Source organism: Curcuma longa, chromosome 16 (assembly GCF_044706935.1).
Source record: "Curcuma longa cultivar G26 ecotype Majalengka, Jawa Barat chromosome 16, ITB_CL_G26_1.1, whole genome shotgun sequence".
Taxonomy (NCBI): Eukaryota; Viridiplantae; Streptophyta; class Magnoliopsida; order Zingiberales; family Zingiberaceae; genus Curcuma; species Curcuma longa.
In genome coordinates, this window is record NC_133876.1 from 10,023,769 (window position 1) to 10,049,012 (window position 25,244).

The 25,244-nt window shown below is 38.5% G+C and overlaps 3 protein-coding genes across 3 annotated transcripts; 2 read left to right on the plus strand and 1 right to left on the minus strand.

The window, feature by feature from the left end:
* Positions 1-1,387: 1,387 nt before the first annotated feature.
* LOC141847264 (DNA polymerase I A, chloroplastic-like) lies at positions 1,388-16,151 on the plus strand. The gene is made up of 12 exons (XM_074735259.1): positions 1,388-1,649; positions 4,766-5,789; positions 6,352-6,540; positions 7,197-7,873; positions 8,429-8,888; positions 9,396-9,491; positions 10,699-10,791; positions 10,882-11,076; positions 12,333-12,425; positions 13,249-13,458; positions 14,484-14,573; positions 15,746-16,151. The coding sequence occupies exons 1-12, from the start codon at positions 1,504-1,506 to the stop codon at positions 15,905-15,907; spliced, it is 3,435 nt and encodes a 1,144-aa protein (XP_074591360.1). The 5' UTR covers positions 1,388-1,503; the 3' UTR covers positions 15,908-16,151.
* A 772-nt stretch (positions 16,152-16,923) lies between these two features.
* Positions 16,924-19,429, minus strand: LOC141847632 (transmembrane 9 superfamily member 11-like). Its single transcript, XM_074735685.1, has 2 exons — positions 19,336-19,429; positions 16,924-19,180 (listed from the first exon to the last, which is right to left on the minus strand). Exon 2 carries the CDS (start codon positions 19,154-19,156, stop codon positions 17,138-17,140), a length of 2,019 nt encoding a protein of 672 aa, XP_074591786.1. The 5' UTR covers positions 19,157-19,180; positions 19,336-19,429; the 3' UTR covers positions 16,924-17,137.
* A 2,587-nt stretch (positions 19,430-22,016) lies between these two features.
* On the plus strand, positions 22,017-23,194 carry LOC141848109 (uncharacterized). The gene has a single exon (XM_074736227.1). The coding sequence runs from the start codon at positions 22,104-22,106 to the stop codon at positions 23,190-23,192; it is 1,089 nt and encodes a 362-aa protein (XP_074592328.1). The 5' UTR covers positions 22,017-22,103; the 3' UTR covers positions 23,193-23,194.
* The last annotated feature ends 2,050 nt before the right edge of the window (positions 23,195-25,244 follow it).

The window sequence follows — 25,244 nt, forward strand, 5'->3', positions numbered from 1 at the left end:
TAAAATCGGGAGGGTAATCATGGAAAAAATTTCGTTAACCTCAGGAATCGTAGAAAATCTTAGGCTGCCAAGGTAATCACATTACCGGATTATAACCCATTTGCTGATGTGGCGGTAATGTTGTATTACTTGGGAATCAATCATAACCTGAACCAAACAAGGTTATCGTTGATAACCTTGGACAGATAACCAAGGTTATCAATGATAACCCCCAACCAAACACCCCCTTAGAGCTATGGTGTGATAATAAAAAATAAGACAAACTTCTTAAACAAGTAAAGTTTAAATCTCAACCAAGGTACGTCTATTTACACTATCCGACTAATAAACTAATAAATCATATAAAATTTAATTATAAATGTATTTTTTAAAAAATATTTAAAAAATAGTAATATATAAAGTATCCATAATGTAGAAAAGTATTTTATTTTACTGAAGCTAATAATATTAATATATAGTTGAGTTTGACCAAAAAAAATTTATTCAGCTCTGCTCGTCTATATGAGGTTTTGAATTTTAGAGTGATATTATTGGGAGGAATTTAACATTATCGCTCGCTCTTGTTGATGATAAAAATATCACATTTTATTCCTTAGAGCATCCGCAACACGCTGTTAATCGAGCGTTAATAGCAGACGTGGAGGAACGAAGGAAGGACGTGGAATGAGAGAGAAGTGAGGTATTGAACGCGTTCAGAGTTCTGAACGCGTTAATAGGTGGGCATGTGTTTTTTATTTTTATTTTTTTAATGTTAACGCGTTCGTAGAGACTGCATAGTGTGAGTGGTGGTCGACCACCATATGGTGATCGACCACTGGTCGACCACCACTCAACCACGTGTTAGTGGACCCAATCGACCACTGGTTAAAGGCATTATAACGCCACGAACATTGCGGATGCTCTTACGCAAGAGAATTAGAATCGAAACAACGACATCTCTATGGTATTGTCATATCCTTTTGGATCAAGTTATTCCTTTAAATTTAAAGAGATTTATAGTGAAAGTAAAAAAAAAACAAATCTATTTTTTCCTTAAGATATTATTTTATTCATATGTCTTGATAAACTTTTGAAACTCTAATTTTGAACATTAAATTGATTTTTACGATTTAACCATAAATAATCAATCGTTTATATCTCATTCCAACTAATTATATAACGATTTATAGTGTGGAAATACAATGGAGTGAAATGAAAGTTTCCAAAAATAATAAACATCATAATAAATCACAATAATCACCCTTTTAATTTAATTGACTAAATTAAAACGCCCTGCGACTCGATGACTAAAGCCACTCAATTGCGAGGCTAAACCCTCGGCCTCACCGGTCTCGTTAGGGTTTTTGGGGCTGCCGTCGCGCCAACGCAACGCACCGCACCCTCGCAGCCTCCTCCTCCTCCTCCTCCTCCTGGACCTCCACCACTTCGTTCCTTCTCTGCATATCCATCCAAACGGCGCCTAGCAACCGTGGTTGCTTGAACCTGGCGCGGACAGCGGGAGCTATGGTAATAGGGGTTTCCACCCACGTTGGCGTTCGGGGGCGCTTCTATCCCTCCCCCTCCTATCTCTGGTTATCATCTCGCCTCCAGCACGCCGCCTCTGTCTCGCGGCCGTTCTTGCGCATCCCTCCCGTCTCGTGCTGCCCTGGGTATTTTTCTTTTTCATGCCTGTTCGCTTATGTATCTTATTTTTGGCTGTGTACTCCAAGGTGCATTGTATGGAATTCTGCTTTCGTGCGTGTTTTTCAACCCATCCCCAAAAAAATCGTTTTTTTTTTCACTTGGTACTGGAGTTAAGTATTTATGTTTATTATTGTGTTTTAATGCGAATCAGAATTTTTCCCGCGGCTAATGTTGATTTTTTACCCGTAAAGAACTTTTCTTTCTCCTGATTTTGTCGACGGCATCAGCCCAATTTACCAAGGAAACGTTGTTCGGTTGCTTATTCAGAAATTAGCTAAAGGTATTAGAGCTCTGCAATAGGCTTTGGTGTACGCTTTTTAACCCAACCCCACAAAATATATTTTTCTGTTGGGTACTTGAGTTGAATATTTATGCTTATCATTGTGTTTTGATGAGAATTGAAACTTCAAACTGGAATGAAATTATTATTTTGTGGAGAAAAGAACTTTTCTTCTTCCTGTTTTTTGTTGTGGGCATCAACCTCATTTCCTTATACCTAAATTAGCCAAAGAAATTAGAACTTGCACACTTCATCTAACAAATGTTTATTTGAGCATGATTTTGCTGGTTGATAGGGTCTTTCATGAATAATTGAATTCCATGCCACTACATTTGTGGTAAAAAGTGTGGCTTTCACGAGGACATTTGTTTTATTCTTTTGCCTTTGAAAGCCCTAATTGTTTGGATCATTCATAAATAATTAAGATATAAGAGGAGTCAAACATTGGCAGACCAGATTACCTATATCGGTGGGAAACTTACCTTTTAATGTATGGGAAAAAAAATCAAAAGAGTGCCCCTCTTTTACAGAATTATCAAAGGAGTGCTCCCTTTTTGATTTATCATAAAAAATGACGCTTGTGCCTAAGCAACTATTGTAGCAGTTCATGTAGTGGTCAAAACTGTTATATGAGATAAATTAAAAACAAATAAAAAATATCATATATATATATATATATACATATATTAACAATAATATTGAGCAAAGTGACGAATTCTTCCATAATTTTGTAAAAATTGCCATATGAATTCTATTTATTTTTTAAAAAATAAATTATAAAAAATAGTAGTTTTGGTTAAAATTGCTACATAGTCATTTTTCATATCAAATTTTAATTTGAATATAGAAATGCTCTCTAGGAGGCAATTGGAGTCCAACTATCAGAATGACCATGCAAATTGGCACTTTTAGCTAAAAGTGCTATGTGATCATTTTTTAATCATTTTGTCAATTTGAAAGTATGGTTGGACTCCAATGACCTCCTAAATTACATTTATATAATCAGCATTAAATTTTGAGCAGAAAATGACAAATAGTATGGTTATTTTTGGTCGTTTGATCAACAAATCGTCTCTTAGAATGCATCTATATATTCAGATTCAAATTTTGAGCCACATAATAGGCTTGGCCAAAATTGCTACATGACTATTTTTGATAAATTTTTTAGTTATATATTTTTAATTTATAATTCATATACTAATTTTTAAAAATTTATGACAGAATTTGTCACTTTGCTCTATTATGTTTTTAAAAAAATCTATAATTTATAATTCACGTAACACTTTTGACCAAAAAGTTACATGAATTGCCGAGGCACATGCATTAAACATGTAACACTTTTGACCAAAAAGTTACATGAATTGCCGAGGCACATGCATTAAACATGTCATCATCGCTCTTGTTTTTTTTAAACATGCGTATGACAATGCAGTGGTTTAGAAGGGCAAATTATATAGAAGACATGAATTGATGGACGTATTCGATAGAAAACATGAGATGGGATATATTCTTTTGATGATGAATAAAAAAAGGAGCTATTTTGATGAATCTGTCAAAGAGAGGCTCTCTTTTGATTTTTGTCATTAATGTATTGCTTAAAGCCAAATAATAAAAATTCTTATGCCATGTTCATAATAGTTGGTTGATAAAATCTAATGTATTCCCTGCATTAGAACCATTTTTTTTACTGTGGTTTTTTTTTATTGATATGCCATTTCTTAATGCCTGTTTTATTGTCAAGAGGAATGTATACAAATCTTTTTGTTATCTAAAGCATATTTTCATAATCTGGTTGGACAATATCAGTCGAAGTTTCTTAATGAATGTATGTGAATCCTTCAACCTCTTTTTTCTCATATGAATTAAATTGTCATAGACTATAAGTTCATGTCTGATATACTAAAGTAGGATGGAAACATACTTTAGGAGCAGGGTGAGGGTGCCATTAACTCTTGGAGGCAAACTAGGGTTTGGCTGGTACTTACAATCCTTATCTTTATTTACCACCCATAATCCAAGAAAGGTAAGATGTTATTTCTATTAAGGGACCATATCCCTTGGATTACATAATCTGTATGTACAATTGAAATCATGTAATCATGAGAATTAGCTTTTTCAGGTGGGCAACGTGAGAATTAGGCACTTGCACAAAAAATTAGGTACTTTCACTTTTTGTGCTGGCTGTTAATGTCTTAATGGCATTATACTCATACGATATCCTTGGAAAGAGATGACCAATGAGACGGATGAACTTTTTAGTAGCAAGGAGTGAACATTTGGAGTGGATTCTACCCTCACCTTGCCCTGATTCCAGTGTCTCCTTGGCAATGTTTTCCTTGATTAATTATTCTTCAACAGAATATGTTGGAGCTGCAGAAGTAGGTTTTACTAAAGTGAATGTTTCTACTCTTTGATCTTCTTTTTTTAATGAGGTAACTTTGGTGCTGTTACCTAACTATGGAGACAACCATAAAGCTAATTCAATTGTAACTCATAAATGGATACCTATGACTGTTTTCCAAATTGTCTTGCTAGGACAGAAATAGCAGATTATATGGCTTAAACATGTTCTTTAATCTATTTGACATCGCATGGCATTTCAAGGTTAGGACTCAAGCAGAGAGGAAGAAGAATTAAGAAAGAAATGTTAGTTTGGCCTGTGTACATCTTTGGTTTATATTGATTTACTTACTGACTGGTCTCTTTAGTAGTTTAATACAAATATGATAGCGCTTTGCTTGATATTATAGTAACTAGCTTTCTGCTCTCTCTGGTGCTGATGCCACATCTTTTTCCTGATAGAACTACGCAAGAAATGAACGAAAGAAATTCCAAGGACTTGTGGCTTGCAGAAACGAACAAACTAAGGTGGAAGAAAAAAGCTCAATTTTTTTTGACAAATATTAAAGGAGGGGGTTGCACTGATTTATTACCCCAATATGCTGATTCTAAAATTGGAAAGGAAGCTGTTGAATTAGGAAATGCTGAAAACGGAAGAGTTCACATTCTTACTAATCATTGTCAAGACGTAATTCACCAAGTTCGTGCTCATACTGTAAGACATAATTCACCAAGTATGAATGAGAGTGCCGTTGATACTAAACACCGACAATCATTGAGACCAGAAAGCAGGTTCAAATTCCAGAACCCTCAGCTGGAGAATCTCCAACTGCATCAGTATGATCGTGCTGAAGAAGTTGTTAATGATGTTTCTTGTGGAACCGTGCACTCTGAAAAATGTTTTATCAATGGCCAACATATCAAGACATCTACAACAGGACCACCTGCCAAGGATTTGCAAAAGGTGGTACACCAGGAAAAAACTACTGATGTTGATTCTAAAATTGGAAAGGAAGCTGTTGAATTAGGAAATGTTGAAAATGGAAGAGTTCACATTCTTACTAATCATCGTCAAGACATAATTCACCAAGTTCGTTTTCATACTGTAAGACATAATTCACCAAGTATGAATGAGAGTGCCGTTGATAATAAACACCAACAATCATTGAGACCAGAAAGCAGGTTCACATTCCAGAACTCTCAGCTGGAGAATCTCCAATTGCCTCAGTATGATCGTGTTGAAGAAGTTGTTAATGATGTTTCTGGTGGAGCCATGCACTCTGAAAAATGTTTTTTCAATGGCCAACATATCAAGACATCTACAACAGGACCACCTGCCAAGGATTTGCAAAAGGTGGTACACCAGGAAAAAACTACTGATGTGTATGACAAAGTAATTATTGTTGATAATGTCTCAACGGCTAAAGAAGTAGCTAGGCTACTTATTACAAAATACAAAGGTCTCATTCATGCTTGTGATACTGAGGTAAGTTATCAAGAGCGCATGATCTAACTAATAGTTAAGTATCACAATTGCTTGACTCATTCATTATGTTGCTATTGCTTTGATGTCTACTTAATGTGGATATAATGGGTGAATATACATCCTGATTTTACCTGAATGTGGACACTATTGCTTTTATTTTACCTGATATTTAAGCAATTTTATGACTTAATAAGTAGAAATTGATATCCTGAAATCAAGTCTCTAATTAAACTGAGTTATCAGTAACTACTAACCCCAGATTATTGGGCTTTGCTATGTGTATCCCTCCTCATCATTGAAATTTTGTTAAGGGCAATTTATGGTTAATTAAGTTCATCTGTTCCCTATATTATAGGGCACCATCCTTAGTGTTTAATATACAGGGCATTTATTTAGTGTTTAATATATTTGACAGTTCTAAAGCAATCCAAGTATATCAATTCTTTTATGATGCTTACAAATGAATACCTTTTACAAATTTTTTTTTTCTGATTGCAGTTTTTAGCTTCGTATCATCCCTCTCTTTTTTAAAAAAAGATAAATTTGACCTTTTCTCTCATAGGTAACCAATATTGATGTGAAGTCTGACACACCGGTTGGACATGGGGAGGTTATATGCTTCAGTATCTACTCGGGTCCACTGGCAGACTTTGGAAATGGAAAGTCTTGTGTTTGGGTTGATGTTCTTGATGGTGGAGTGGAAGTGTTAATGGAGTTTGCTCCATTTTTTGAAGATCCTTCTATCAAAAAGGTGTAGTTCATTGTTGGTTTATCCATTTCAATATGCTAAAATTTTACTCTTGTCTGATGTTTTCACTATTGACCAGTTACTAAAGCTATGATTTTTGGAAATGGTAGAATAGGTATCCTATATGTCTAATGATGTGTATTTTAGAAGTATTGTGTGGTTCTTCTGACATTCTCTAGATTGGTTTCCTTAGTGCTGCATGTGAATGTAGATTTTTGACATCATCAAATGTTTTGATTGCATCTTCTTGGTATTGTACCTTATTTTTGTTTGTGCTGCATTGCTCAAGCACCTTCTTTTCCTTTAGGCATATTGTTTGTTTTCTATGTGACTCTAGCAATCGTGGATATGTAATCTTTCATTCTTAGTCTAAGCAAGCTTTTGAGCTTGGTCTGGAGACAGTGATATACCTTTATCCACATTGTTTCTAAATTAAATTATGAAAGATAGTTGTTCGTCACTGTCATTTCTTATTCATTCAATAATGCTACCTAGATCGTTGATCTGAGTTTGAGGATTACTACTTCCTAGATTAAGATCTTTATTTGTTTTATGATAATCTTATCTGTACTAGTGCTTCTTCCTGACAGTCGGAATAAGGCATGCTCGTATTCAATGTTATGTGATACTAAATGTATTTTCTCTTCAATACCGTGTAGGTTTGGCATAATTATAGCTTTGATAGTCATGTAATAGGAAACCATGGGATCAAGCTTGCTGGGTTCCATGCGGATACCATGCATCTTGCACGACTTTTTGATTCTTCTAGGAAAATCAGTGGGGGTTATTCACTTGAAGCACTTACAAGTGATCCAAAGATCATGTCTCAAGGAAACTCAGATGATGATGTTGAATTAATCAGTGGAAAGATGTCAATGAAATCCATCTTTGGTAAGAAAAAATTAAAGAAAGATGGAACTGAAGGAAAAATGATCACACTTCCTCCTGTTGATGTTCTACAAAGAGAAGAACGACAATCGTGGATCAGATATTCTGCTTTAGATGCAATGAATACACTAAAACTTTTTAATTGCTTGAAAGAAAAACTTATGCATGTATCTTGGTCTGATAATGACAGTCAAGAAGGAACAATGTATGGCTTCTATGAAAAGTATTGGCGCCCTTTTGGTGTTCTATTAGTAAAGATGGAATCTGAAGGAATACTGGTCGATAAAGTCTATCTATCAAAGATGGAAAAGCTCGCTGTTGGTGATAAGCAGATAGTTGCAGATAAATTCAGGCAGTGGGCATCCAAGTACTGTCATGATGCCAAGTATATGAATGTGGGAAGTGATACTCAAATAAGGCAGCTGCTATTTGATGACACATCAAGGAGGTACTTATATTTTTTTTAGTTATAGTTGTTTCTAACATTTTTACATTGTCATATGGCCACACCAAAGTAGTAGCTAAGTTGATTAGTAGACTTTTCAAAATTTTCCGATGAAGTTTATAGCATTTTGACAGATTGTTTTTAGCTCCCAGTTTGTTGACTGTCAATTTGTATTAAGATTGGTATAAGCCCCCAGATTTGAACATTTACTTGTTTGAATATTTCATCTATAATTGCTTTATATATTGCTTGCCCACTAGTACTTGGAAGGCCAAATTGACCTTGTTGGTTATCAAGTTGTATGTTGCAGTGATGGAAGACGGTAGAAGTATTGTGAAAAAAATCTTGAGTATGTTTTGTTCTGATTTGCTTGATAAAGCTTTTCTATGTTTGTGCAAGTGGTCTATGTGTGCACCAATCAAGGTTGCTCGATGCTATGATTGTTACACATCAAGTTAATCACACTGTTTATGAACTGCTCTACCTGTTTACCAGATGAGTTCACCTCAATTATTGAATCAACAGTTCCTTTTTCCCTTTTGTCATTATGTTTTGCAGAGGTCTAAATGATATGGATTTTGAGTCAAAGCCAGAGTCAAAGTCATTTAAGGTCCCTAATACTGAGAAAATTGTTGAACAAGGGAAGAAGGCTCCTCTCAAGTATCGTACAATTCATCTACATAAGATTTGTGAAGGTTTGCAAACTGATATGTATACAGCTAGTGGGTTGCCGTCTGTAAGGGCTGATGCTCTAAAAGCATTTGCTGGAAACATCCCCAGCAATCAGATTTATCGGATCAATAAGGCATGTAATGATGAGAATGTCACCGAAGAAGGGATAATGGACGACCACAATCTGACAGATACACGGACAGATTATGATGACTGCTCTTATGGTACTGCATTTGAGGCATTTGGAGGAGGCAAGGAAGGAAGGGAGGCCTGTGAAGCTATTGCTGCTCTTTGTGAAATTTCTGCCATTGATTCACTGATAACAAACTTCATTATTCCCTTGCAGGTAAATTGATGAAACATATGTTCTCTCATGCAAATCTTTGTATGAAGTGAAGAAATGTTGCCTGGTTTCAATATACCAACTAAAGAAATGGTGTGTTAACAATAGTAATTTTTCCTGGTCATTTAATTCTGCATTTAAGTATGTAAAATATTTGCAACACAATTTAAATATTGCTTGTTAAGGTCTTTTGGGGTGTCAGTCATAACATTTTGAATTTAATTTTAAAACACTTAGACAAATGCTGTTCCTGACATTTTTAAGGAACCAGACCTGCAAGTGTATCAGTAGTCCTACAGGTTTGTAGTTTTTCTCATTTAACTGTCCCAAAAGCTGGTGCAACTGGAATTCCCACAATCCAACTATACTGACTTTGCCTTTGATTCCTAGGTTAATGATTGAATTGACTGGTCCTGTTTTTGAAACTCTGGCTGATGATCTGTTTTTATGTTTTCCATGTTGGTTTTATTAGTTGACATTGATCCCTGTGTTGGTTTTTTATGATTTTAGGAAAATCATATTTCATGTGCCCATGGGAGAATTCATTGTTCTCTGAACATCAACACTGAAACTGGGCGCTTATCCGCTAGGAGGCCAAGCTTGCAGGTTAGTTATTCTCCCTGGCATGTTGTGGTTACTTGGTAGTTGCAACACTTTGTAATCAGTGTGTTGTGATCGTGTTAATACTTCCATCATTTCTCTATTCTCTTCGTGGCTCCTCATCTATTTGGTACTTGCTTTGCTGCAAATTTTGTTGATAATTTTTTAATCTTTATCAATATAAAATCATTGTTTAATATAATTTTATATGATTGTAGCTAAAGGTGTTCATGTGAGTTCCTAGGTGCTCAAACCAAGTGAGATATTTCTCTAGATAGGCTTGGTTTGAAGTATTTTAAGGACACAAGGTATTTGTACACATCCACACTGACCTGCCAAGTGTAGGGGTGTTTTTCAATCCTTCATTGGTAAATATTTTAACCTGAAAAAACTGTAAATTGGTATTTGGTAAAATAAGGGCATGAGACATTCATTCTGTAACTTCGCTTCACTAGCTTGGATTGACTAATTTTATGTCTGACTGCTATCCTACCATCCTGTTTACCCCACATAGGGTGGAGCAGGAAGGTCTTGTTAATCAACTTCTTTTTGTCTGATCGTTTTATGATAAAAATAAATAGGTAACTATAGGAAATTAAGAGTAAAGTAGTAATATATATACCGAAAAGCTAGTTCGCCTCTTTTTTATATTAGGTAGATAGTCTTCCCCCTAGTTCGCATACCGGATAAATCCGGAGCATAGCTGATGTACAGTCACAAGCTAAGCTGATCTCTGGAATATTTGTCCCTAGTCAAAAAAGCTAGTTAGCTCTTTTGGCTTTATTGACCATGTCAGTGTTAATAACCTGCTTGGAATTCTTTTATTTTTTACTACATGTAGTTGAAATTGTGAACGGTAATAACAAATTATTGACTTGCCGTTTGAATGTTATTTGTCAAAATAAAATATGCTTCTGAACCATCTAGATGCTATAAAGGACTGCAAGATTTCTAACAAATTAAGTGGATTGTTGATTTAGTTATTTACACTATTCTCTCTTCAATATTCAATAGCACTAAAATGAAGTCTATCTCCATTTTGTAGAAACTGGGGAATTTGCATGTATGGACAATTATTATGTGCTCAGTTCTGCATTGAATTTGCATTTTTTTGCCTGAATGCCTGGTATTAGGTTTTTTTTATAGTGACCTGTGTGTTAGCAAGGGCCTTACAGCAAAATCTAATGAGGTGCCCTTTTTTTTGTCTAACCAGAACCAACCTGCACTGGAGAAGGATAGGTACAAAATTCGGCAGGCTTTTATTGCTGAACCAGGAAAATCGCTTATAGTTGCTGATTATGGGCAGGTTAGCTAGGTCAATGTTTATCTGTAACTTCTTTTGTCTTTGTGAGGAATTATCTCATGTTGTTTTTGTTGTTAATTAAAATAATTAAAGCTGGAGCTCAGGATCTTAGCACATCTTGCGGACTGCAAAAGCATGTTGGAGGCCTTTAAAGCTGGTGGAGATTTCCATTCTAGAACAGCTATGAATATGTATACGCATGTGCGTGAGGCTGTCAAAAATAAGAGAGTTCTTCTTGAGTGGGATCGTCAACCTGGAGAAGACAAGCCTCCAGTTCCTTTATTGAAAGTAAGCTTCCAATAATATTTCAAAAGACTCATTTCTGCAAGCTAGCTAGTTGTGGAGACTTGAAGTTTAATCATGAATTTTTAGAAGCATTGTTATGAGATAATATGTCAGCATTGAGTGTTGAGCACTTCTCTTATATTTATTCCCTTTCATTTACTTTGCTGGTGCCCTATAGTATGCATATTTTTTCTGCAATCCGTCAGCTTCTCTTGTCCTGTTTATTTGCTTTTCATTGTGTGACAACTATGAGCTTATTTCAGGATATCAAATAGGATTACAACCACCCATAGATATCTAACCACTAAGCCTAACAAGTTTACTTAAAAATTAGGTAAATGGATTATTTAGAAATCTCAAGGTACATATTATTGATGTGGAAAATCTGGCTAGGCCATCTGAGTTGGTAAATTTTGTGTGCTGGTTAAATTTGGATATCTGACTTTGGCAACGATCAATGTGTGCCAAATACTATTATTCAAGCCTTACATATCTATGAAATTCTTACTTTTTCTGATAACAAACTTTTATCTGCCTTACATTTACAAGGTTCATTTTCCTTTATCTTCTTTGACATATATTTTCACCATCTTATTGTTGGGTGGATAGTCATTTTTCCATTGACTTTTTTGCTTACTAATATAAATGAACAGGAAATGTAATTAGAGTACTTTATTGTGTTGGTTTTTAATAGATGGAACAATCTGAAAGATATATTTACTATCTAGTTGATCTTACTATCTCTGTCATCAATACAAGATGTTAGGCCAGGTTTGCTCGAGCGACCAGCTGGACCAACCTTAACCTACCAAACTGCTGTGTTTCTGATATTCGTACCAATTAGTTATAATTACTAATTTGCATTGAGGGACCAACCGTAACCTACCAAACTGCTCTGTGTTTCTGATATTTATTCTATTTAGTTATAGTTACTAATTTGCCTGGAAATTTGCTGTGCTAATGAACTATGTACTCGGTAGTTGTCGCTATGACTACTAATATATTATTAGTGTTCAATAGCTGCAACACCATGCTAAATATCTTCATGCCTATTATCTGTGTTCATTATCATAATTTTGAAGGGATCTCTTTGATAGCCTTGCAGAGTTTAGTATAAACCTAATTTTATAATTCTAGGATGGCAAATTCCCACACACTCCTTAGTTTTATCTTGTCTGTCATAAGAAAGTCAAATATATGATTGCTAAGATTTATTTACTTATCACTCTAAACTTTGTCAAATTGTTTTTCCTGTCTAGGATGCTTTTGCTTCTGAGAGAAGGAAGGCTAAGATGCTTAATTTTTCTATCGCATATGGAAAAACTCCAGTAGGCCTTGCTCGTGATTGGAAGGTAATTTCATGATAACTTGTAAGATCTAACTTCGATGACAATTTTTCAATGTAGCAATAATAAACATATGTATGTATTGGTCCTTCCATGTCTTATTTTATTCTGTGATATAGTCGAAGTTAGATAACATCTGTGTAACATTTTATGCTCATGATCAAATTTGAATTTCCAAATTATTTCATTCCATGATTAACCTCAGCCATTAGTCTGAAAGAACAAATATATATGAATCATGTATTGTTACTGTATTGCAATGTTGTGGTATCTTACGGGATACCAATGACAATATCCTTGGTAAAATTTGGCATAGAAGTTATCTTGCAAGTTATCTGATATCTGATGACCCGTTTCTATTTTTTGTTTATTCTTTACTTGGTCATGTGAGTGACTGCATTTCTAAATTTAATAAACACAGGATATCTAAAAGGTCACGACTGTACCTTCTTTAAATGTCTACTCATTCAGTTGCAGAGTCCTAACAGTTGTGTTAATACATGTGCCACTTCAACAGAATCTGGTGCTTGTGTTGCTAACATGGCCATTAATTCAATTGTCAGTTACATTATAATCACATTTGTTTGCTGCTGCTCATTTCCTGACATTAATATGTCATCCATTTGGTGTCTGTGGCCTAAACATGGCTCCTATATAATGGCTATGTGAAATAAATACTGAGATGTGCAATGGTGAAGCCTTTTTTTCAATAGTCCATGGAGAAAGTGTTTGGTAGATTTATCATTGCATTCCCAGTCAAGGTTGACAAAATGAAGAGTCTAAAACAACAAACATTCACAAACATTTTCTCATTAACTCTTGCACTCAGGTTTCTTTGGAGGAAGCCACCGAAACCGTTGAGCTTTGGTACAAGGAAAGAAAAGAAGTAAGGAAGTGGCAGCAAAGACAGAAAAAGGAGGTCTGGGAAACTGGTTGTGTGAAGACATTGCTTGGACGGTCGAGACATTTTTCTTCAATGATAAATGCCAGAAGTCAGAGGGGTCGCATTGAACGAGCTGCAATAAATACACCAGTCCAGGTATGGTGTAGAATTTTCTGTTTATCCTAAAACTTTAGTTATAAATGCATCTCTTAGTTATCTATTACAAAGGAGAAGAGGGAAATCAAAGCACCACGGAAATGGTGAGATTTTTGAGAGAAATTCAATTCATTAAAAATTAATCATCACCTTGCAGCTTATGCTTTTATACAGGATTTACAAAAAAAAAAAAAACAAGGAATAAATTTATAATAAAATTTTTGACTAGTGGAGAATCATGAGGACCATGTAGTAGGTGACTCATTCTACTCTTTTTATTTTTTTGAAAAAGGATTTGAGTGATTATATGTCACTGCATTTTATTGATGTCCCAAAATATACAAGAGGTTGGTTAAGACTAAAATTACATATGTAATTAATTTCGACATAGCTTATTAGACAATGTTCATACATCTAGTTGATGACATATAAAATGCAGAATCAATCATTGATTTAAACAGAAATTAATATACTGTTCAACAAAATTTTAGTAAGATGATGTGATGCGGTTTGATGACTTTTCAACAGATGACTCATTCCATCCTTTTTCCTTGAGTGGTTGAGTAAATCTTCTTTTTGAAAGATGTCTTATATCAATTTGTCGTGTAATAGACCATTGAACATTAGATGCACCGCCTCATCTTGGTGAGCAAGCAATTTCCTATAAACATGTGATGAATTATGATTATTTTTCTGCTAGGAAGCACACCTTCATGCTGTAACTTGTTAGTTCAGCTAGAAACTTGTATAACCACCAAACCAAAATGTAAGATTCAGTAATTACAAGTGTGTGCATGTACACGTGCTCATACACGAGTGTGGGATTATTTTTCTATTTCAACTTGATTTTTACATTCTTCGTTTCAGTAGAAGCTTTGAACATCTTGATTGCCTCTATATCATGGCTTCGTTACTGTTCTTTCTCAGCATAACCTACCTGATGGGTGTTGGTGCTGCTGTTGTTATATAAGTTGGTTCTCTGTATTTTCAAGTTTCGCAGCTTATGTACTGAAATCAATTAACAGGGAAGTGCAGCAGATGTCGCCATGTGTGCTATGCTCGAAATAGATAGAAATGCTCGTCTGGAGGAGCTTGGATGGAAACTTCTGTTGCAGGTGAGTTGCTGTCTTAGTTCTAGCCAAATATTCTAGATTTATAACCTCTTCTCCATTAAGAAAAATGAACTTGTTGGATGCTAGGATTGACACAGACTTTCTCCCCTTGTTCCCAACAGTGAGTATAGCAAAAAGTAAACAAAGATTTTGTTTATTATGCAAAAGGTTTTTCCCAATTTTTTTCTCTATTTGCATTATGGCACTTGTTATCTTAAGATTCTTCAAAATTCTAGCAACTGAACAGTTTGGCCCCAAATGCTAGATATATAAACCTTTTTTTTAAGGAAAAATGATTGATGCAAAGACTTGCCTTTTTCCCTTTCTTTTTTCTCCTGTTAATTGCCAAGATTTTCCCAAAAGAACTGAAAACAAGGATACAAATAGTGACTGTAGCAAGAAGTTAGAAATATTTTATTGGTTATGCTGAAATACCTTTCCAAGTTTTCCCCCCTCCCATTTGCATTACATGCTTGCTATGCTAGGATTCTTTGAAAGTTATTGCGTAATTGCTGATGTCTTTAGTAAAGCAGCTAGACAGCCGTCAATTGACAGTTATTTACTCAGATATGAGTATCCCAATAAATATTTTCAAAGTTCTTACTCATGACCCATAGGAGTATATATATCTATCTTGGTGTATCCGTGTTGGAATTTTGGGTGTCTAGCTCAGATACTGTAGGGGTAGATGAAATGTTTGGTTAGAAAATCTAGTTGTTACCTTCGTGTAACGGAAAGATGCCTGCTCAGCAGTTCACTTGTTTATAGAATTTTGTTCTTTACACACGCTGCTTGATGGATAAATTGGAGTTTGCTAAGCTGGCCATCTTGATCTTTTCTTTTATTTTCTTTCCAACTTTGTGTCTGGCTCAAGCACTACTCATCAAAGGTAAAAAAAATTAACCATTTTACTTTCTGAGTTCTGGTTTTTCAGACTTAATGGGTAGTTCCTTTTTTTCTTATAACTGGGGGTTCAGTAGAAAGGGAAAACCTGTACATAACTAGTTGTGCATATACAAATTATGTCCTTTGCCCTTGATGATTCCATTCTTCACGTGTCTCTGAATTTGTTTTGTTGTAATGGTTTTTTTTTGTAGTTTGTTTCGCCCAATAATTGTATAGTGGAAATGGGTTCTACGGTTTTACAAAAGTTGCTAACAATATACCCTAACCAGGTGCACGATGAAGTTATACTAGAAGGACCAACAGAATCCGCAGAGCTTGCAAAGTCCATAGTCGTCGAGTGCATGTCCAAACCCTTCTGGGGCGAAAACTACCTTAAGGTTGACCTCGTTGTCGATGCAAAATGTGCCCAGAGCTGGTATGCTGCCAAGTAGCAAACAGAAGCCGCGAATTCAAGACCTCAATTTTGTTTTTCTTTTGCTTAGTAATTGTCACGCAAACAAACATGCACACGAGGTGTCAAAACATGCTTGCCTGCTTGCTCAGGAAAGAAGCTACTGTTGATGTTGCCTTTGGCAGCTTACGAGCAAACTTGTATTGTATTATTCGTGTATTAGTGTTGGTTATCAAGCATGAAAGTAGAAGCTGCTAAAACGGCTTCATCCCCATTGTGTATTATATTCGTACCGATGTCTTAGATATGCCCATGTATCCTCTACTATGTTCTAAAGCATTCCTGGTTGAAGTGAATATTATTGTGAAAGTTTGCACACAACATTGTTCATTGTAAATATCGACTAGACTGACTAGTTTTGCGATTTGTCAAGGTTGATTGTATCTAGATGTATTTGCAATCCCTTTTGTGAACTAGAGTATTGGTGTATGTAGGTCAGCTATGTGATCAATGAGTGCCAGTTCGAGTGGGTTTCTGGTTCAAATCAACTGGTTCAGTTAACCATCGCTGTGAATAAACCGTTCTGACCTAAACAATCAACTAGTCGAACCGGCCTTCCACAATTTCACGTTCAACGAAAAGAAAATTGTATAGCATCTAAGAAAATCTGATCTTAATTCACTCCATATTATTAGTGATCCTAAAACAAATAACAAGCAATATTCATATTGGAGTAATTAATTCTTTGGTCTGCAGAGTGGTAATGGTTAAAAATCAAATTCTACCACCAACCTAATCATAAATTCATCAAATCAATATACTTTAAAAATGAGCAGGTAAAGTTAACGAAGCTAAAGAACATACAGAGATCACCAACCCAGCAGAGAACTATAGACAAGCACATACTGGAAAACGTAGGAGTAATCATTACCACGTCAGTCAGTGATCATTACATGTGCCTAAACAGCAAAAGAAGATGATATAGATTTTCATTTATGCTTATGAAACAAATGACATAATTTAACAATGTATAGCAGTCACGAAGAGAATAACAAATGATCAAACAAGTTCATTCAATAACTAAAAAGGTATAAAACAGGTAACAAAAAAAACATAGCTACTAACAGAATTAAAGATAACATGCATACAAACTACCATCGTGTTCCTTGTAGATATCTCAAACTACCAAATTTTTCTCTATCATTATTTGATCCAGTCGTGCCAATGTCTTCGTGTTTTAAGTTTGACAGGTCTTGCTTTTAGGAGAAGTTCAATCCAGTTTGACAGAGGAGAAGAGGTAGTGAACAAAACAAAAGGATGAAATGAATCCAACAGTACCAGTAGCAAGCATGATAGCAGTGACCATGAAGAGTGAGTAGCCGAGGTAGAGTGTGGCAGACACAGGTCCACTTAAACTCTTGAGATCAAAGATTAAATAGTTGATCGAGTATAAAAAGATGTAGATAGCTACGGATCCTGATGAGAAGAACGATTTCCACCACCATTTCCAATCTTCCACGCATAGATGCATGTAGGTGAGGACAAGAGAAACCTCCGCACAGACAACAACGAGGAGAATCAACACAATTAAGAGAAACCCGAAAACATAGTAGACTCGACCCATCCAAAGGCTAGACATTATGAAGAAGAGCTCAATGAATAGAGTACCAAAAGGTAAAGTCCCAGCTCCGATAACTAGTAACCATGGTGGGTACTTCTGCTGAGGGATCTCACGAGGGATTTGATTAGTCCGAACAGGGAACTCAATATGTGATGCCTTGGCACCAAGGAATCCACCAGCAAGAGTAAGTGGAAGTGAGATGCAGAACCACAAAAGCAGCAACACAATGAATAAGGAAATTGGGATTGCTCCAGTGCTATGGCTACCCCACAACAGGAAATTCAATGTTGTGAGGATCAGGAATGCAATGCCAGGAAAGAAGCAAGCTACACGCCAGGAAACAGCGACCCAACCAGAATGATCCCCTCCTTTGATCGTCTTCCACATCCTAACAGCAACATACCCAGCTGCGATTCCAAGAATCAAGTAGAAGAACAACATCCCTGTGACAAGGGTCCCCCGAGATGCAGGGGACATGAATCCAAGTGCTGCAAAAAAGATGGTCACCACTGCCATGCCAAGAATCTGCACTCCATCACCCACCATAACACAAAGCAACATTGGATGGCTTGGGGTCCTGAAGACATCTCCAACAACAAGTTTCCACCCAGAGAGTTCCTCGTTCATCTGCGCTTGTGCCTCCTTATCCAGCTCTTCATACCGGGTAAGGTCCCTTCTTACAGTTCTCAATAAGATCACAAGAACGATGCCAGCCAAGAAAGCAATCACCATTAGTGAATTAAGGATTGAGAACCAGTGAACCTTAGCTCCCTCCATCTTCAAATATGCATCCCAACGAGAAGGCCACTTGATATCACTCTCGATGAAGGTAACCTCATAGGTGAAGGTTATTGGTTGGTTCTCATTTACTTTCATGGCCACCGTAGTAGGATCACACTGGATTTTTGCCGGATATTTGTCGTACATCTTCAAGTTCTTGGTTTTATCGGGATTGTGCAGGACACTGCATGGCACAACCTCGAATCCGACCACCATCCAACCAGGTTTTCCAGATCTCGACTTTTCTGAGGTTTCGATCACATCGGCTGCGTCACCAGTGCTTCCCACCACCCTCGCCACATTGGTCTCCTCATACTTGTGAACCAAAACAGTGAACTTTAGGTGATTGAACACATAGTAGGCATTCTCACTGGTTTTGACTCCGATAGGATAACCCGTCCACCGGAGGACAAAATCATCCTTCTTCGTGTACCGAATCGCCGGTAGGTTCTCGAGGATGACGTTGACCTGGTACATTTCGTCGATCCGCTTCTTGAGGAGGTTGAAATCGTCGGTCGAGAGGGGATTCGTCTGGCAGACGAAGACGTCTGTCTCGTTGGTGAACATCTTGAACAGATAAGGAGAGTTCTCGATGCGGTCACCCATGAGGAGCTCCCCTAGGTTCTCGGCGCTGTCCTTGATGCCCTCTCGGGGGCGGCAGAAGGGCAGACTGTAGTAGCTGAAAGGGATCTCGGTCTCGATGGAGGTAAGCGAGTTGACCTTCACCGATAGATCGCTGCCGACGATATACTGGTGAGGGTAGCTTCCGGGAAGATAAAACCCGTCGCCAGATCTGAGGAAGGCAGCGCAGCAGAAGAAAACAAGGAACCAGAAACCAGATCCAAAGGAAGATCTCATCCCGGCTCTGGATCCGGAAGTGAAACCCATCTCCGATCGGCTTCTCTCGCAGATCTGAAGAAAATGAGATGGTAAACCGATAGAGACGAGAAAATTTAGATTTTTTTTTCCTTTGAAACAAAAGAAACCCAGATCTGCAATTCGACGTCGGTCTCGCGTATTAAAATGACAGAAAAATCAAGCAAACAGAGTTAGAGGGAGGATCTGACCTTAGCGCGCGCGGCTTCGATCTGAGATCCAAGAAGCCCGACGAAGACAAGAGGGAGGTCCAACGAGGAAAGTAGAGAAGCGAGGAGGCGAAGCCGCGATTTTATCTGAAACAACAAGGAGAGCAAATTACTAAAATGCCCATCATGTATAATTATACATTTATAATTTCAGTTTCCCCCAATTTCTTTCAAAATTTCAAGATTATTACTCATAGAATTTTCAATATTTCATCGATCCATCGTTTATTTACATTGTAATAAAAAAAACTCTCCATTCAACTTAATCTCTTAATTCAAAAGAAAGAGACTAAGTTATACCAATGCTAAATATTTTAATTAAGTTGGAGCAATTTTAACTAAGTTGAAAATTTAATATTTTGATCAAAGTAGATCAATCATAACAGTTAAAAGTTAAAGTGTTTGACAATGGTCGCTTAGGTGAGGTGGAACAACCATTTGACCTTCTTTCCAATCATAAACATTTACCAATTAGTTTTGATGGTTTGCACCTTAGTGTCATCATGAAGCTAAATAATTATGTAGATCGAGATGCAATAACACAAATTGACTCAACCCGAGGTTCAACGCTCAAACTACTAGCTATCTTAGGGTTCAAATATATGCTATCGGAGCTGAAATTAGTGTGGCTGAGGACTAGCCTAAAAGAATTCCAAAGGTAACTAATCTTCATGGTAATAGTTAATGCAAGTCTATTGGTAGAGGATGTGGTAGTTATAACCAACCCTCAGATATAGTTGAGTTGGTTATGACGAAACTGAGTTGTTGAAGTGGATAAAGATCGAATCTCGACAAAGCCGAGACAATGCCCTCCTCCATCGTGATCAACTGCAATTTTTCGATTTACCTCCTCGTAGATGGTCGTGAGATTGACCGTGTGGAACCGCTGGAATGACGAATTCCATCGAAAAAAAGTAGCTATAATCAAATCTAGGATATCGAATATCCTGAAGCTAAATAATTATATGCATTGAGATAGGAAACGAACACGCACACAGGATCATTCAAAAAACCTGAAACACTAAGTGGGAACGAAGGATATCCATTCAAGGATTACTTGAATTCCAAAAGAACTAATTTTGAAGAACTTTAGCAACAAAGTCATCGGAGGCAACATCGAAACCCTAGCTTGGTGCGGCTCCGATGCCTGCGCTTCGTGCTGTATCTGAGAAACAAGGCGAACACATTCCGTTAAGAGATCGGATGAGAGTGAAAAGGGGGCAAAATCCAATTGAAGTAAACGCACCTTCTGATGTCAGCCGTGCGCAGGCGGATCCAATGAGGAATCGGCCTGTTCTGCCTCAAGGAGGGCATTAACAAAACACGACGAAATTGAGATCTGAGAAATCGATTTTGAGCCTGCGGATCGAGCAATCGGAGAAATGGAGGAGATGAAGAGGAGATTCTTACCTTTTTTTTTTCCGCTCCGATTTAATTTAGAGTTCCTGCTGCCGCGAAGCAACCATGGCGGCTTGGATGAGAGTAAGCTTGAAAAAAAAAAAAGGTTTTTATAGACGCTGATAGAAAGGGCCTTTCCCACGGCCCAATTAGGCCCATTTTAAAAGGGTCCGCGAGAGTCCCAAATAAATTATTCATTTTAGTTTCCAACAAATAATAACATTTTAATTTGTAAGAAAATTCTTTTTTACTATTGCCTACCACAATGCAAGATTGTTGTAGGTACATTTTCAATTAAGAAAAAAACATTAAACCTAAAAAAAAAGAAATTAAGTTCATGTTAATTATTGGGTCAAACATTAAAAGGTTATTAGTAAGAAAGCAATAGAAGACTTGGTCGTTGATGCCTCCTTCAAAATGTCAACATTCTCTCCACCAAGTTTGACCATCTTTCTTCCTTCCTACTTTTCTAGATTCCAACTTTAGATTTTTCTCAACAATTTATTCCAAAGTAAACGCCATTAGACATTAAGTAACAAGTCACTATCATTTTAAATAAATTTAATAAATTCAATTAATTTTCAAATTAAGTGATTAAGTTGTCATCAAAGTATCAGAAATTGAAGTTGTCACCCAAGCATCTGCGGTTCGATCCCTAACTACGACGTATTTGTAGAAAATTTCCTCTAAATAGAGAACGCAATCATAGGATGCTTGGTGTCTGGGCTGGCCGTTACGTGCACTTTCTGATTTACTTTGGTGACCGGTGGGAAACTTCCGTGGAGTCGGACCGATCACCTCTAAGGATAATCAATAAGGTTAACTAGGATTTATTATTTTTCAGAAATTGAAAATAAAGAGCTAAAGGGTACGATCACCGACTCGGTGAGAGTTCTCGGCCAAGGTTTACAGGGTTTATATTGCGACCCTTGCTCGCGCTTCGATCTCCAGTTACGACGTATTTATAAAAATTTTCTTCTAAATAGAGAACGCAATCATAGGATACTGGGTGTCTGGGCTGGCCGTTACATGCACTTCCCGATTTACTTTGGTGATCGATAGGAAACTTCCGTGGAGTCGGACCGATCACCTCTAGAGATAATCAATCAGGTTAATTAGGATTTATCATTTTTCAGAAATTGAAAATAAAGAGCTAAAGAGTACGGTCACCGACTCGGTGAGAGTTCTCCGCCAAGGTTTACTGGGTTTATATTGCGACCCTTGCTCGCGCTTCCTCTCTTCGAAATCGTCTCGTTCGTCTTCGATCGACCGATCGCTCGATCATAATCAGGTTTCTCATCTGTTTCGACTCTGATTTGGGGCGGAAAGTGTTCGATTTGGAGTCGGAGAGCATGCCGGATCGCATCCTGGGGTGTTTCCAGGGCCGGGAGGCTGCGGGGCCGCCGCCGACGGCGGCAGCGACGCCGAGCCTGACGACGTCTGTGTTCGAGACTCGTTTCGGGGTCGCCTGTCTCACCTGGACCCGTACCACCTTCGGCGTCTCCCTCCGCTCCGTGCTCCGCTTCTATGCCGAGGAGGAGGAGGAGGAGGAGGTGGTTTCGTTTCACATCCGGCCGTGGTTGCTATGGAAGCGGCGGGGGAAGCGGGGGTTTCACCTCAAGGACCATCGCCACATCGACTTCGCTTGGGACCTCAAGCGCGCGAGCTTCCCTCCGGGAGGAGGCCCGGAGCCGGTCTCCGGGTACTTCGTCGCCGCATTCCTCGACGGCGCGATGTTCCTCGTCGCCGGGGATCTCGCCGACGCGGCCCACAGGAAGTTCAAAGCTGATCCGCCGCAAAACCCCCTGACTTCGCCACCGATCTCGAGGAGGGAGCAGGTGGCGTTGGTGGACCACGGCGGGCGGAGTTCCTACCGCACTAGGGCCAGGTTCGGCGGCCAGGACCATGAGATCTCGATCGATCTGGAGGCAAAGGAGAAGGGCCGGGAGGCCGCGATGTCTGTGGAGATCGACGGGGAGCGGATCCTGCTGGTGCGCCGCCTCCGGTGGAAGTTCCGGGGGAGCGAGAAGGTCGCACTTGGCGGCAGCAAGATCCAAGTCTCTTGGGACCTCCACAGCTGGTTCTTTCAGGCCAAGGACAAAGGGGCCGCCACTGGCGGCGCAGCGGAGATGGGGCATGCCGTGTTTCTGCTCCGCTTCGAGGAGGAGGAGGAGGAGGAAGAAGAGCAAATCGGAACCGAGGGCTATAATGGGAAGAACTGGAACACCGAACGGAGCAGAAGCAGCGGCGACGGCGACAGTTGGGAGAGGCGTAGAGGGAGGAGGATGCTGAGGAAGACAGACTCCTCTTCGTCGTCGTCAATGTCGTCGGCGTCAACGGCCAGCACTTTGACGGTGATGGAGTGGGCGAGCCCGGAGGAGGAGGAGCTACGGTGGGCGGAGGGCTTCTCGCTCTTGGTCGACGCATGGAAAAGCTGGTGACAACGTGGCAATTGGTTCTTGATTTTTTTTTACTTTTCTTTTATTTTACTTTGGTTGAATTTATATTAAAATTATTGTTTGAAATGGCAAAGTGGATTAATTAATTCTTTTTGTAATTACAAATTTGTGTATTCGTTTGGATCTGCTGAATAAGTTAGAGTGATATGTAATTGCGTATTAGTTTTGTAATTAGTCATAATTTTGTGTTTGGTTATGCTTATTTGACCGTTAGTTCATGGATTTCTTGAGTATTTTTATTATTATTTGGTTAAAGAAAAAAATATGTCAGAAAATAAATATAAAAGTTAATTAAGCGTTTTTGATATTTTTTTAAAGATGAATACGTGAAATGGAAAATTGTCTCTTTTTTTTTAGGTTTAAGTTATAAAAAAGTTGTTTGTCACAATAGACTCCCGTCACAAATTTGTGATGAGAATCTGTACCGTTCGATTTTAAAATTAAGATTAAATCTAGGTCGTAGATTGAATGAATGATTTGCTTTAAGATTTAGGGTTTAGAGTTTAGGGTTTAGGAGTTTAGCGATCAGCCGTTGATTTTAAAATCGAACGATCCATATTTTCGTCACAAATTTGTGACGGAAGTCTATTGCGACAAGGATCCCAACTGACAACCAAAGACAAGTCAAAGAAGTTGCGTTTAGCCGTGTCAACTGATAGACCGAATCAACTGGTTAATTGCACCTTTCTCACGTGTTGAATCAAAATTGAATCTAACGCAAAGATTCTCAAAGTGCCGAGAATTGAACGTAGTCGTCAAAGATGAGAAGCTTCCTAGGTGAGAAGCAAGGGCCGCCCGTGGTTACCTTGAGGTGGACTCTATTTACAATTCAAAGTCAACAAGGAGAAGCAAGAATTTTTTTTTTAACAAGAGATTTTGACTTAGAAAAGGTCAAACAAAATCCAATAAATTGATTAAGATTTCTATACGATAATCTTGAGAAGGAGCACATTGGATTCCCAACCCCTGTAAATTGTCTCTTTAAATCTTTCACATGTTTCAAATCTGCCTCAGATTGATTCACTATGATCTCGACAGGATTCTATCTCTAGATTTAAGCACTAACTCATCGATCTTCTTCCCTGGAATTCGCATAAAAATTAAGCGGAAAAAATTGTAAGATATTAAATCAAAACAATAGTGCTGAACAAGGGACCTGAACTATGATCTTCGCCGGCGTCTGTCTCCTCTTTCTCCTCCCTGGCTCCGATTCTGCCTGACGGTCGCAGCCCCATGGAACGAGAAGAGCAATTGAGGAGAATGACCAGAGGGAAGACCGCCGCCGCCGTCGCCGGTGGCAGAGGTAACGGAAACAGAGGAGGGATGCATGAAAGCGCGAGAAAAGCTCCCGTCTTTTCTCTCTCTCCTCGTTCTCTGGCGTCGCGGCGCAGAAGAAGAGCACTTCACCATGTTCCCGACCACAGAGAATATCACCACCTCCGTCGCCGGCGGCGGCACTGGAAACAGAGGAGGGACGCAAGCGCAAGATAATCTCTCCCGCATTTCTCTATCCTCTCGTTCTCCGCCGTCTCCACCTTCGTCGTCTTCGCCGCCGCCGCCGCGCAGAAGGAGAGGATGTATTGAACGGCGGGAGGAAGCGCAAGGGCGGCGTAGGCCGGAGAGAAGCCATCGACCAACGGTTTCCCTCGCTGGAAACTAGGGAATCTATTGATCGATTGAATAGTTAGATATCGAATCTCGTATTTTGATTTTTTTTAATAAAAAAGGCTGAATAATATTAAACGGGCAAACCAGACCCTCGTCCAATCTCACCTCGCCCGTCCATTCTTGCTAGGGTTTTTGGCGCGGGCGTCTCGCCAACGCCCTCTCTCAGCCTTCCTTCTTCTCCTCCTCCTCCCCTCGGCCTCCATCAGTTCCTTCCTTTCGACCGTGGTTGCTTGAACCCGGCGCGAACATCGGGAGCCATAGTGATAGGGTTTCCACCCACGTAGACGTTCGGGGGGCGCCTCTCTCCTTCCCCTTCCTGTCCCTGGCTATCATCTTGCCTCCGCCACGCCGTCTCCTGCCCGCTGC

Bases quoted from the DNA above. Each gene is read 5' to 3' on its own strand.
- LOC141847264 (XM_074735259.1), top strand. From the start codon at position 1,504: ATGGTAATAGGGGTTTCCACCCACGTTGGCGTTCGGGGGCGCTTCTAT. The intron at 5,790-6,351 runs GTAAGTTATCAA...TTTCTCTCATAG, and splicing joins TTCATGCTTGTGATACTGAG to GTAACCAATATTGATGTGAA. The intron at 9,492-10,698 runs GTTAGTTATTCT...TTGTCTAACCAG, and splicing joins CTAGGAGGCCAAGCTTGCAG to AACCAACCTGCACTGGAGAA.
- LOC141847632 (XM_074735685.1), bottom strand. From the start codon at position 19,156: ATGGGTTTCACTTCCGGATCCAGAGCCGGGATGAGATCTTCCTTTGGA.
- LOC141848109 (XM_074736227.1), top strand. From the start codon at position 22,104: ATGCCGGATCGCATCCTGGGGTGTTTCCAGGGCCGGGAGGCTGCGGGG.